The sequence below is a fragment of the Hylobates moloch genome, unplaced genomic scaffold (genome assembly GCF_009828535.3).
Source record: "Hylobates moloch isolate HMO894 unplaced genomic scaffold, HMol_V3 SCAFFOLD_2, whole genome shotgun sequence".
Taxonomy (NCBI): Eukaryota; Metazoa; Chordata; class Mammalia; order Primates; family Hylobatidae; genus Hylobates; species Hylobates moloch.
In genome coordinates this window covers 62,201,690-62,214,354 of record NW_026652277.1, presented here as the reverse complement: position 1 = coordinate 62,214,354, position 12,665 = coordinate 62,201,690, and the positions used below count along the sequence as shown (strand labels likewise).

General features: G+C 32.1%; 1 protein-coding gene across 2 annotated transcripts; it reads left to right on the top strand.

Moving 5' to 3' along the window:
* Positions 1-1,201: 1,201 nt before the first annotated feature.
* Positions 1,202-7,778, top strand: STATH (statherin). Of its 2 annotated transcripts, XM_032150799.2 has the most exons (6): positions 1,202-1,261; positions 3,603-3,668; positions 4,845-4,865; positions 4,958-4,987; positions 6,042-6,161; positions 7,392-7,778. In XM_032150799.2, exons 2-5 carry the CDS (start codon positions 3,618-3,620, stop codon positions 6,126-6,128), a joined length of 189 nt encoding a protein of 62 aa, XP_032006690.1. In that variant the 5' UTR covers positions 1,202-1,261; positions 3,603-3,617; the 3' UTR covers positions 6,129-6,161; positions 7,392-7,778. The 2 variants fall into 2 exon arrangements, with proteins under 2 accessions (XP_032006690.1, XP_032006699.1); XM_032150808.1 differs by lacking the exon at positions 4,958-4,987.
* Positions 7,779-12,665: the final 4,887 nt, after the last annotated feature.

Below are 12,665 nucleotides of genomic sequence, written 5' to 3'. Positions count from 1 at the left end.
TGTTGTTTTTTTTTTTTTTATTTTTTGTGGAGATAGGGGTCTCACTATGTTGCCTAGGCTGTTCCTGAACTTCTATATTCGAACAATCTTCTTGCCTCGCCCTCCCAAAGTGCTGGGATTACAGACATGAGGCACAGAGACCAGCCTTGTTTCAAACTTCACAGTACCCAAAGAATCACCTGGAGATATTGTTAAAATCCAAGCCCCTTAGGGCAACCCCAAGATTCTGACTCAGCAAGTTTGCGAAGGTGGACTAAGAATTTGCATTTCCACAGGCTCCCGCTGATGCTGTCTGTCATGGTCCCACGTGGCACACTCTGCAGAACAATGCACTAGGCTGTATAACTTACCTCAACTTTATATGTAAGTTTCTGATATTCATTTCTTAGTACATTGAAATATCCAACCAGCAGTGAGTAGGGTAATTTTTACACAAATTTTCCTAGGAATGTAATGAAAACATTTTTTCCTTCACTCTAGTGTAATCATGTCAACACATGGCTGCTATGGAGAAATACGCAGCCTTAAAAACTCCAGGAAATTAAATTGAATTTCCAAATACATATATGCAGTCATATGTGAGATATATATCACTGAGCACTTAGAGTCAGTTCACCATAAATATAAGAAGTTTTATCACATAGTGCCCAAAAGATTACTGAATTTGGCAAATGTTTACATTCACTTTATAATTTAAAATGTTCTAAAGTCAATGGAAGATGGTAAAAGTGTGAGATAAATCATGATTTGAATAAAAACTCTTGAAATATATGATGACTATAATTTTATTATGCCAGTTACCACAAGTTATCAGAGAACATGTAAAATCTTGATAACATGGTAAGTATTATTTTTGTCATAGAGTTGTTCCACCTTGGACACATACTTGTGGAAACATCTTTATCACTGCAATCATTTCTATGCCTGGTTTCCTCCAGCATACTTTTCCGTCGTCTGACTCATTCATGGCTAGACTAACACTGGGATTAACATGTGATAGGTCCAGTTGTTTCCTGATTACTTTGTCTTCACAATCATCTATTGCAAAATCACTTTGTTATGGTTATTTTTATCATTTGTAGAGACAGATTTTGGGCATTACTTTTAGTTTCCATAGTGTGATCTCATAATTGTCATTATTTAACAAAAACAAATGGGGGATTTCAAAGTGTTTAAATACATTGGCCCTCTAGGGAAGCACATCATCTCTTGACACTTCGCTTCAACTTCACTACTTCTGTAGTCTCATCTTGGGTAAAAGGTAATATGTTCATGTATAATCGAATATGATATCTTAGAGTGTTGCTTCCTAAAATCTTTTGAAAACTAATTATAAAAATGTGTATTTATGTAATGATAATTTCTCATAAAGAAACAAATGAGAGAAATGATGTGCCTCTTAGGATCTGAAGGTAAGTTGAGAATCTCAATAACCATACACTGAAATCAGCAATCATCATGCAAAGTAAATAATGTGGAATAAGGAGACATATTCCAGCTTCTCTCCTGATGGAACTTTCTAAAAAGCTTTTTATTTCCTTGTCTACATACTGCCATCTACTCTCTTACTTACTACTTTTACCTTTAACTTAAATTCAAAGTTCATATTTTAAGAAAATAGCATACATTCTCTTTTTTGCAAATGTATATATTGTTTCACAAGTTTAAGTTTTAAAATTTTCCTTTTTTCCCATAAATAAACATTTCCCACTACCTTTTCATTGAACTTTCCATCATTTTAAACAGTTATGTCATTCTGCATAATAAAAAATATTGTATAACAGTCATGCTTTACCACCTTACTATATTATTTAAGTTGTTTTCATTCAGTTGTGATATGGCAGAAAAGAAAGATGTTACTATTTCATATTTTTATTATTTTTCATTGGGGAAATATTTTTTTAAAACCATTACATATATATTTATGTATCTATGTCTATATATCCATCTTTCAGTTTATCAAGGTTAGTAAAAGAAAACTACTCTTCTATGAGCATTTTTTTATTCCATACTTTCAATAAAATTTACAGGTATAAAAAACACTAAAGTTTATATGCTTTTTGTATCATAAAATGACTGATGGGTAGGTTTAGCTATGAGGTGATAGAAAAACCCCCAGTTACATATTATTTTTACGGTTACTCTAATACCAGAAATTTCCTTTTTTTTTTTTTTTAAATTTGAGACGGAGTTTTGCTCTTATAGCCCAGGGTGGAGTACAATGGCACAATCTCGGCTCACTGCAACCTCCACCTCCCAGGCCCAAGTGATTCTTCTGCCTCAGCTTCCTAAGTAGCTGGGATTATAGGCGCTCAACACCATGCCCGGCTAAATTTTTATTATTATTTTTAGCAGAGACAGGGTTTCTCCATGTTGGTCAGGCTGGTCTTGAACTCCTGACCACAGGTGATCTGCCCGCCTTGGCCTTCCAAAGTGCTGTGATTACAGGCATGAGCCACCATGCCCGGCCAGAAATTTCAATTTAAATAACTGAGGCAAATCAGTGAATAAGTAACAAAGCAAATGCCATAAATCATGAGTTCTGCTTTATGTTTTGGAGATTTGGGGTTATTAATAACAGTAATTTTTTTATAATTAGGTAAAAAATATTCTTGTAATGTTTTATCACAAGTTATTGGTAAAAGAGATTAGAATAATGAAGACCATTACCTTTATATGAATTACTCTATAGTTTTCAATAAACAGGTAAAAATGTCATTTATTTGTAAGTCTTGTGGCAATTATGTGTTTCACTGAAAATGTCTTTATTTTGATGTTTATAATTTACAAATAAATAATCTAACTTTTTTGTTTAATAACAAAGGAACTGGGTTAACTGGCTTATACTGTTTATGATAACATATCACAGTCCCAGATTAGGTTAATTTTGTTGAATGAGATTATTTAAAATATTAAGTCATCTTCACCAATTCAACTTCTCAAAGGAGGTATGAATACTTTCTCTGTGACTTCTTATCAGTTGTATTGTTCTCTACCCAATATCATTAATATTCTAATCTGAAGGTTACACCACTTTTGCAACTCTCAAGACAGAAATCTGGGTCATTTTCAGTAACGTTGTTATAAAGCAATTGCCCATTGCTGGTCATTCTAACATCCAAACATCTCTTTACACTGTACCTTAAATATCATCCCTAATGTCATTATTTAAGGCGCCCCATAATGTCACAAAACCTGAGTAATCATGTTTTATCTTCCCTACATTTTGAACTGTTTGCACTTTCAGTATGGTATCCTCTCTTTTTTTCATTTTCTTGCAGTCACCCAACACCCCTTTACTCATCCCACATAACCCAACTCCAGCTTTACTTTCTTCTTTACCTTCATACCCCTATTCTCTTGGTCTGTGTAAGGTGTTGATTTGTGTGTTTCTCTAACGCCTTAGCATTTCATATCAGAGCACTCACTTTTACTTATCAATGTCTCCAACAAGTCTCCAAGTTTCATGATGTCAGGCAATGGGTTTTAATTTTCTATCTGGAGTGTGTCTCCCAGTGCTTTGGAGCATAGCATAATCAATAAACTTTTGATGAGTGAATGCAAGAAAAAATGTGACACTGAATTTCCACATATGTTTTCAGAGAACCCAGCCAACTATGAAGTTCCTTGTCTTTGCCTTCATCTTGGCTCTCATGGTTTCCATGATTGTAAGTATATCAGGACATTTGAAGAACATGTTCTCAGTACCTATCCCAAGAGTCTCTCTATTCCTTGTGTTCTGGCATATATTGTGTTTACTTGAATACAGTTTTATATGTTTAAATGTTTCCATATGAACCTTTTTTTTGTATTAACCTACATGAATTAAGGATTTAGAATAAATAGTCATTCTTCACCTACAGACACTAAAGAATATTTAGCTTAGTGTGAAATAAAAGAAAGTTTTACTGAACTTCTTAAACATGTGGAACTGAGAGCTTGTAAAAGTATCTTTAAACATGTAATGTTCTAGACAATCTGAAGCTAGAAATCTCAGGAATGAACTAGGTGAACTTGAATGGAATTCAAGTATTAGAAGATGTCAAAGTAGAAATTTTCAAGTCATTCCTTGCAAAACTAACTTAAAATTAGTACACAATTATTTAGCACACACTTTCTAAAATAAAGCTGCTTATTTTTAACTGTAAAACAAAACTTCAGGTCTATTAATGTTATGAGTTCCCAGCTTGTATTGTCATTTACTACTGTGTATCACTAGGTAAAGCACTTGACTTCTCTGGAGCTCTTTCTTCTACTCTACTTCCTTCTCTTTCTCCTGTTCCTTTTCTTTCTATGACATTAGTGGGAAATTGCCCACGAAAGAATAAAAATACTTCAACTTACCTGGTAAATCCTAACAGATATTTCAAAAACTAATTTGATTATAAAATCACAGTATTGCACATTATTTGTTATAAAAGGATAGGTGTCTAAAAAATAAAAAATAAAAATGTAAGGAAAACAGAGAAAAACATAATGCTTGTCTCTGTCAGTAAATAAAAGTTATATGTAAGTAGCCTTTGAGCTACTGAGAACATATTCTTATGAAAAAAATATAAAATTTCACTCTTCATTCACCAGTGATAACCATTTACTCCCTTTCACACACAAAAGAAGTATAAATCCAAATAATTTATATTTGAATATAGCACACTAATTACAGAAAAGTATACTCTTAACTCATTTTAAAGATGTCATGAAGCAAAAATAACTAATTTAGTGTCTATCGATGATTTGCCTACATCCTATTTACTCACAACTGTAGCTGCTGAGTTCATTTTTGTACTCAGTCTGGAATTATAACATTGAGATACTAACTATTGTCTCATTTTCTGTTTTCTAAGGGAGCTGATTCATCTGAAGAGGTGAGTCATTTTCATTCACTGGAAAACTTGTTTTCAGTTTTGTCCTCCCTACGTTTCTACTGAATTATTAAACTTTTCTTCATTTTTCGCAGAAATTTTTTCGTAGATTTGGAAGATTCAATGTAAGTATTCTCTGATAATGCTGTGTAGTCCAAATAAATTGTATTCTCTGATTACCAATTCTTCTAGAAGAATCAATACTTATTTCTCAAATATGTGTAGTAGTTGCAAAAGTGTGCTTTGTTTTCCTCTATTTATGATACACAGGAAACAGTCACAAATGTATTGTGTCCTAACAACATTTAAATTGAAACTCATAGTGCCAACCTGAAGAAACCAGTTACTCTCTGAGCCCTCAAGTATCATCTCCTAAGTAATCACATTGATCTAAAAAATAGTTGAAATTCTAATTCTATTAATTATAATATATGCCTCATGGAGCATAAAGGCTGATAATTACACATAAAATATGGTAAGTGTGCACCTTCTGATTTTTTTTGAGGGTGATAAACTCATTAAATTAAACAGGCCATGATAAATGAGACAGCAAACTTCATTTCTTTAACATTTTTCTTAATGTATGTATCTTGATGTCCCAGTATGTTGACATATAATGTCAATGTGATAGGGTTGCAAAAGATCTCCTAACTAATATAGTGTATACATGGATTAAAATAACACCAAATAAAAAGATGCTCTAAAAGAGATGATACTTATTTATGTTAACAGAAGAAAGAAGTATTAAAGAATGTAGGACTCATAAGAGACAGTAAGCTCATTAAAAGAGTGACTTGAAGAAACACCACATAAGCTGAATTTAGTAAATGTCGCCTTCCTGTAATACTCAAAGGTGGGCAAAATGGTTGCTGGGAGGTAGTATTTTGAAGAAAATTTAAAACCTCTTTGGAGTGGTAGCCTATAATCAGTGTTCCTGCATGTAAAATAAAACCACAAAACTGTGAATATACTGTACAAAGGTAAATACTCAGTCATTTTTACCTGCTTTTAAAATGTGTTTATAACCAAAAAGAAAAATCTAATTAAAAGTTTGGAAAAAAAATCTTATAAGTATTATGTAAGTTCCTAAAACTTTAACAATCTAAGCTTCTAATAAAAACGCTTGCACTGCCATTATCTCAATTTTCTGCAATTTTTTTTCTCCTTGTGTGTATACAGAATGGGTTTGGCCCTTATCAGCAATTTCCAGAACAACCACTATACCCACAACCATACCAACCACCATACCAACAATATCCCTTTTAATATTATCAGTAACTACAGGACATGATTATTGAGGTAAGATGGGTTTAGTGACATTTTTACTTTCTATATCAGTGCTGACAGTTAAAAGAAGAAAAACAAAAACAAGCCATTAAACCAACAGCAGTTCCAGTATAAGAAAGCAGCCAGCTATATAGCTCCTTGAAGTGTATTAATTGATATAAATGCTTCTGAGATAAAGTCTCTGTCCTGCTATGGTTAGAAGGCTGGGTTATAGGGTGGGGAACACCAGGGTTTGTATCCTGGCCCTGACAACTACTAGTTTCATGACTTTGAACTACTCCTAATGCTCCCGAACCTCAGTTTTCTCATCAAAAAATTGTGTATTATGATAACACTTAAATGTGCTTTTTAGAATTGGTGACACTTTTGAAAGACATATCACATAAAATCTCTTGATCAGAAAGGTTTGTAGTTATAACTGCAGGGCTTCCCTGCTACTAAATCTGTACCTAGATGTTGCTTAAAGTTTTCACTCCCAAAATGCAATCTTTGGAGAAGCTTCCATCTGGGAACCATCTGGGAACTTGTGAGAAATTTGCATTTTATACCCTAAGTAACTCTACTGAGCAATTACTATAGAAATTATTAACATAATACTATGTTAATGCTATGAAAGGCTATGAAAATATGGAAATGTTATCAATTTCTTTTTAAAAAGTCAGTTTTACCTATCTCTACACAACATTAAATGTTCTAAATTCTATGAAAAATAATATTTCAAAACAAAATAGAGCAAACTGTTGGAGATAAGGGAGGATTGTTCTACAAAGCTAAAATAGTCCAAAAGATTTCAATTATTTTTCAGTGCATTTCGGAGATTATATTCCAATTCAATTATCTTTTGCCATTAATGATATGGGGAAGAGCCTGAACTTGATCTTCTAGGTTTTAGGTAATAGCTGATGACATTTAATCAAGAAAAGATGTATTGAAATATGATTTAAGGGAAATGTATATAAATGAAATGTGTAGGCTATATTTAAGTAGAAGAATAAAAATATGATGATTGAAAAACAACTTAAATTTGAATTTAAATTGTAGATGCTGAATGATAATTTTTATTTATTCAGGTACCAATTTAATAAGCATTTAATTGTCTACTCTGTGTCAAATATTATTTTGGGCCCTGCATTTTATAAACTATAATTGTCTATAATATCTACTCTGTACGAGGCCAGAATATAAATGTATTTACAGGAGTAAAAATTTTACAGATAATCTGTTATTTTTTTTTCTGTGCAGGTTTGATTGGCAAATACCACTTCTACATGCATATTCTCATCCTTCATACCATATCACACTACTACCACTTTTTGAAGAATCATCAAAGAGCAATGCAAATGAAAAGCAGACTATAATTTACTGTATACTCCTTGTTTCAGGATAGTAGCCTTTTCAATTGTCATTTGATGATATAATTGCAATTTAAACTGTTAAGCCGTTTTCAGTGCTGTTTCTGAATAATAGAAATCACTTCTTCTCTAAAAGCAATAAATTTCAAGCACATTCTTACGTGTATGCTCCTTATTTTTCTCTTTTATATTTATAGGAATAATGATTTCTTTCATCATCTTCTTTCCCAGTTTGACTAGCACCGATTGAAGCACATAATGTCAGAGGCCCTTATTTATAATTTAGTCTGTCATATTTTATATGTTACAAACATGGTACTCAAACTCACTTATTATTAGAGCTATTTATGCCAAGATTTGATTTGCCCATGGTTTCCTTTGCCACGTCACAGTTGTTAAGCCTCCAAAGCACTCACATTTTTCATCTCAGTCCCTGTAGGTCAGAAGATAACTACTATGTCACTCTACAGCAGTATGTAGGCACTCTGCATGTAAACCATCTAATGCCCTCCATTAGTTTTTCAGCAATGACTTTTATTCAAGAAATATTTATTGAATGACTCCAGCTGTCAGGCCGTCTTCTGGATGCTGCAGACAAAGAGAGACAAAAGTCCTGTCTTTGGAGAGTTTACATTGTAGTTGGGAGATGCAGATACAAAGTAAATAAATAGTGCATATCTTAGGCAATGATATGTGTGCCGAAGAAGTATAAGCATGTCTAGGGCACAGAAACAAATTTAAACAGGATAGTCAACAAGAGCTTCTCCGACATAGTGACATTTTATGAAAGATATGAACTAAGCATGAGAGCGAATATGGAGAAATAAATTTTCCAGCAGAAAAATAGAAAATGCAAATTTATTGTGATAGAAACATGTTTGTTTCATTAGGGACAAATTCAAGGAGACCAATATGGACAGAGAAGGCAAGTGGATCAAAATAAATTACGTCAGCATAAGAGATATGCAGGTAACTAAAGCTTTGTGGCCCATGTTAAGTCTTTGATTTGAGATGGATGACATTGGAGAAAGTTATAATCTTATTTATATTTTGGAACGGAATCAAGGGTTGAATCATAGATATCCACACTTGGGCCTTACAGAAATCTGTGGGCTCTTCCTATTTTTATGTCCTTTTATTCTACGTGTTCCTTTTAAAATTTATTTTATATTCCTCTAACCCAGTACTTCATATTTTTCATTCACTATATGCTTGCAATAACTCAAACAACTCCAGTGAGCTTCTGGGTTTGGGTAACTCTACTTGCTAATATCTCAATCCTATAAATCCCTAAATTTTATATCATGTTTCTTTATCAAAACCTAGATATATAGAAAAAATGTGATTTTTTGTTTTCTAAATTTGGAGTACAACATTGCTCACCAAGTTTTTTCCATGTATTTGATGCAATACCTCTTTCATTAACCTACAATAAATTGCCCCAATATTCGTTTTCTGAAGGATCCAACTCATCTCACTCAGTAGTCAATTTCAAAATAATAATAATAATAATAACAATATATGTATTTGAAGAGAAAAATGAATTCATTAGGCATAAGTGTCTTAAACTTCTTACTCTCACTTTTAATAAATTAATCTATATCTGATCAGATTTCTAATTCTCAAAGTCTTTAAGGTGAAAATGACCCTCCTGTTTTCCAAAGATATTTTTTCATTATCTTTGTTTTGCATTTTCTCCTTTATTCTCAGAGAAATTTTTGAAACTAAGATGTTCTTTCAAATGAATACTATCATGCTAAAAATAATAACAAAACAACTTAATATTTACCTTTAAATAATTTATATTTTTAATTTCTCATATATATGAAATATAATATATAAATATATAAATCATATTTCATATTATATATTAATATATGAAATACATACTTCCATTTAATTCACTTTCAACTATTATTATAACATGGTGTGGGTAACTAAATTGTAGTTTAAAGAAATTACAGAATCCCCTATTTCACTACAACTTTTAGTCATTGTGATTAACATTTTCCCCTTGAAATTTAATCCCTTTTTTTTCCATTATGTATGTATATTGCTTGAAAATACTACACTATTCTTTTCCCTCTCAGAGATTTTCATGGGCTTTCTATTTGCTGTCACGTGCTACATCAGTGTCGTCTAGGGGATCTTTTCTCAACCTTCTTTTTTTCTGGTTGTACACATCTTTCTTGTATGATTTCATTTCTTTTCATAATTGATTAAAATCAATAAGCTGATAAGTCCAAAGTCTGCAGTTCATGTGTGGGAAGAAGAGTTCCTTCTTCTCTCAATTTAGACTAATATAATAAACACTCCTCTAGATTGATGTGCAGTTGCCTTTAACCTTGTATGTTTTATAAATTAAACTGTAACCTCCTTAGGAGCAGAAAAGAGCATTTACTTTGTATCACCAGAGTCATGAATGTTTCATGTTATATAGAATACAGTCCAATGTTGCTTCACATTAGTCATTTGAAGTATTTTTCCTCTTAATATGGAAACTGGAATATAAGATATTTTTATTCAAATAAACATCATAGATTTTTTTCATAAATTTCATCGTAGTAGAAATAGAAAAGAAGAAACAAGAAGAATAGGAGGAAAGCCCAGCATAAATGTGACTGGAAATACCTATTCATTGGTTGCATCCTTAAGACATCAATTTAATGACATGCTTGTGATGAAGCCTTCACTATTTTTTCCCATTTCCCTTATAAATGAAAGGCATTGCATTTTCAAAGAGCATAGTGTTTGGTTATAAAGAATTAGATACCTGGTTTATTTAATTATAAAATGTGAAGATGAAGACATGTCTGATCCATCACTCTTCCAAAATGGCCTACTGTTCCTGGAGGGAAGGTCACTCTTGTGTATCCAGTCCATTATGTTTGTTCAAACTGTCATACACAATTCCCACACTCCCTAACTTGGGGAAACAGGAAACGGTGTGTGAAATAATGCCTATATTTTGGTGTTCCAACATAAAATATAGATGATTTAAGTTTGATTGTAGTTGTAAAATGTTATATTAAAATATAACAATATTTTTACTGGGTACTTGTTTTTTGTCAGTGCCTTTGGACTATTAGTTTGCTTTGTGTTCACTAGAACATGAATATTATAGAAGTACTACAACAGTGCCTTACATTGTTGTTTAAATTGTTAGTGAAGGAATAAAGAGTGAAAAAAGTAGAGGAGAAAGACAGGAAGGAAAGAAGAAAGGGGAGAAATCATTTGACAACTCAAACATATCCAAAGCAGTGTTTACTCTTCAAAGTAAGACATATTTCAAGTTACTGAACTATATATCTCTTTTCCATTAAGAAGTGATGAGAGATGATATTATTTTGAGCACAAGAAGAGACTTGCATCTCCAGTGCTTAGAATAAATCTATTTTGAATTGAATTATTTATTTGCCTTAAGAAATAATTTATGTTTTTGTATTTACCCAGAGAATAACTATTATTTCCAATAGGACTGTTCAATTACAACATAGAAGCTTTACCTTATAAATACTTTCCTAATAAATCTGACACGTTGAGCCATAAGTTCTATTTGTGGGATGAAGTCTAAGGACAAATAATGCATTTGTGAGTTGATTATGTGTTTTTTCAAACTTTACAGTACAGAAAGTATCACCTAGAGATACTGTTAAAATGCAAGTTTCTGGTGTAAACCCAGGATTCTGATTCAGCAAGTTTGGAAAGTGAGACTAAGAATTTTCATTATAATAGGCTCCAGCTGATGCTGATTCTCATGGTTCCGTGTGGCACACACAGAAACAATGGATTAGGCTTTATAATTTGTCTTCAATTTACAAATGAGTTTTTAATATTGAGTTCTAAGTGTTTGAATTATCCAACCAGTCACAAGTTGGTTTGTTTTTGAACAAATTTATCTAGGAACTTAGTGAAAGTTCTTTTTTTTTTCCTCCTTCCCATCTAGTGCAATCATGGCAACACGTGGCTTCCATGGAGAAATATGAGTCTTTAAAAACTCCAGGGAAGTAAATTGAATTTGCAAACATAAGTATCCAGTTATTATGTATGATTTATATTATTATACTAAACACCTAGAACTATTTGGCTCTAACTATAAGTTATTTTATTACATAGTAGTAATCAAGAGATTACAGAATTTTGGCAAATATTTACATCTACTTTATGACAAAATATTTTAAAGTCAATGGAAGAAATTAAAAGTACAATATTAATCATAATTTTTAGAAAAACTTTTAAAAATATATAATGACTCCAATTATTTTATGTCAATTATCACTATTTCCTAGAAAATAGATTAAATTTTGGAAGGATTTTAGCATAATTTTTGTCGGAGTTGTTTCATCTTGGACATATATTTGTTGAAATAAAATAGAATGTTGTCCACGCAAACATATTATATATGTAATCATTTCTATGCTTGGTTACTGTAGCATGACTTTTTCCCTCATCTTATTCTCACATGTCTAAACTAATTAACATGTGATGGATCCATTTGTTTCCTGGTTACTTTGTCATCACAGTGTTTATTGTAAAATCATCCAGTCGAGTTCATTCTCGCTATTTTGTAGGAATTTCTTTTTGGCATTTGTTGCTCAGCAACCACAGGGCATGTGTATAGAGGTAAGATGAGTCTAGTGATTTTTTGTTTACTTTTCAAAAATATCAATGCTGACACTTAAGAAGAAGAAACACACAAACAAGTCATAAAACAGTTCTAGCTTTAGAAATGTAGCCTGGGATAGCTCATTGAAATGTATTCATTTATATAAATGCTTCTGAGGGAAATCTTCTGTCCTGTTATGATTAAAAGGCTGGGCTCTGAGGAGGGGAACCCCTGTGTTTGTATCCTGCTCCTGACAACTACTATTTTCATGATCTTGAAGTATTACTAATCCTTTCCAAATTTCAATTTCCTCATCAACACAATAGGTATTGTAATAATACTTGTACTCTTTGTAGAACTAGTAATGCTATTGAAGGACATATTACATAAAAGCCCTTGATCAGAAAGGTACATAATTGTGACTGCAGGCTTCACTGCCACTAAAGCTATCTCTGGATGTTGTTTAAAACTTTTCCTCCTAAAATGCAATCTCTGGACAAGCTACACAAGCACTATCTGAGATCTTGTGAGAAATGTAGAGTCTAAACCACATTTAAA

Coding starts and splice junctions, on each gene's coding strand:
- STATH (XM_032150799.2), top strand. CDS start 3,618: ATGAAGTTCCTTGTCTTTGCCTTCATCTTGGCTCTCATGGTTTCCATG. Junction 3,669..4,844: donor CTCTCATGGTTTCCATGATT/GTAAGTATATCA, acceptor CTGTTTTCTAAG/GGAGCTGATTCATCTGAAGA. Junction 4,988..6,041: donor GTAGATTTGGAAGATTCAAT/GTAAGTATTCTC, acceptor GTGTGTATACAG/AATGGGTTTGGCCCTTATCA.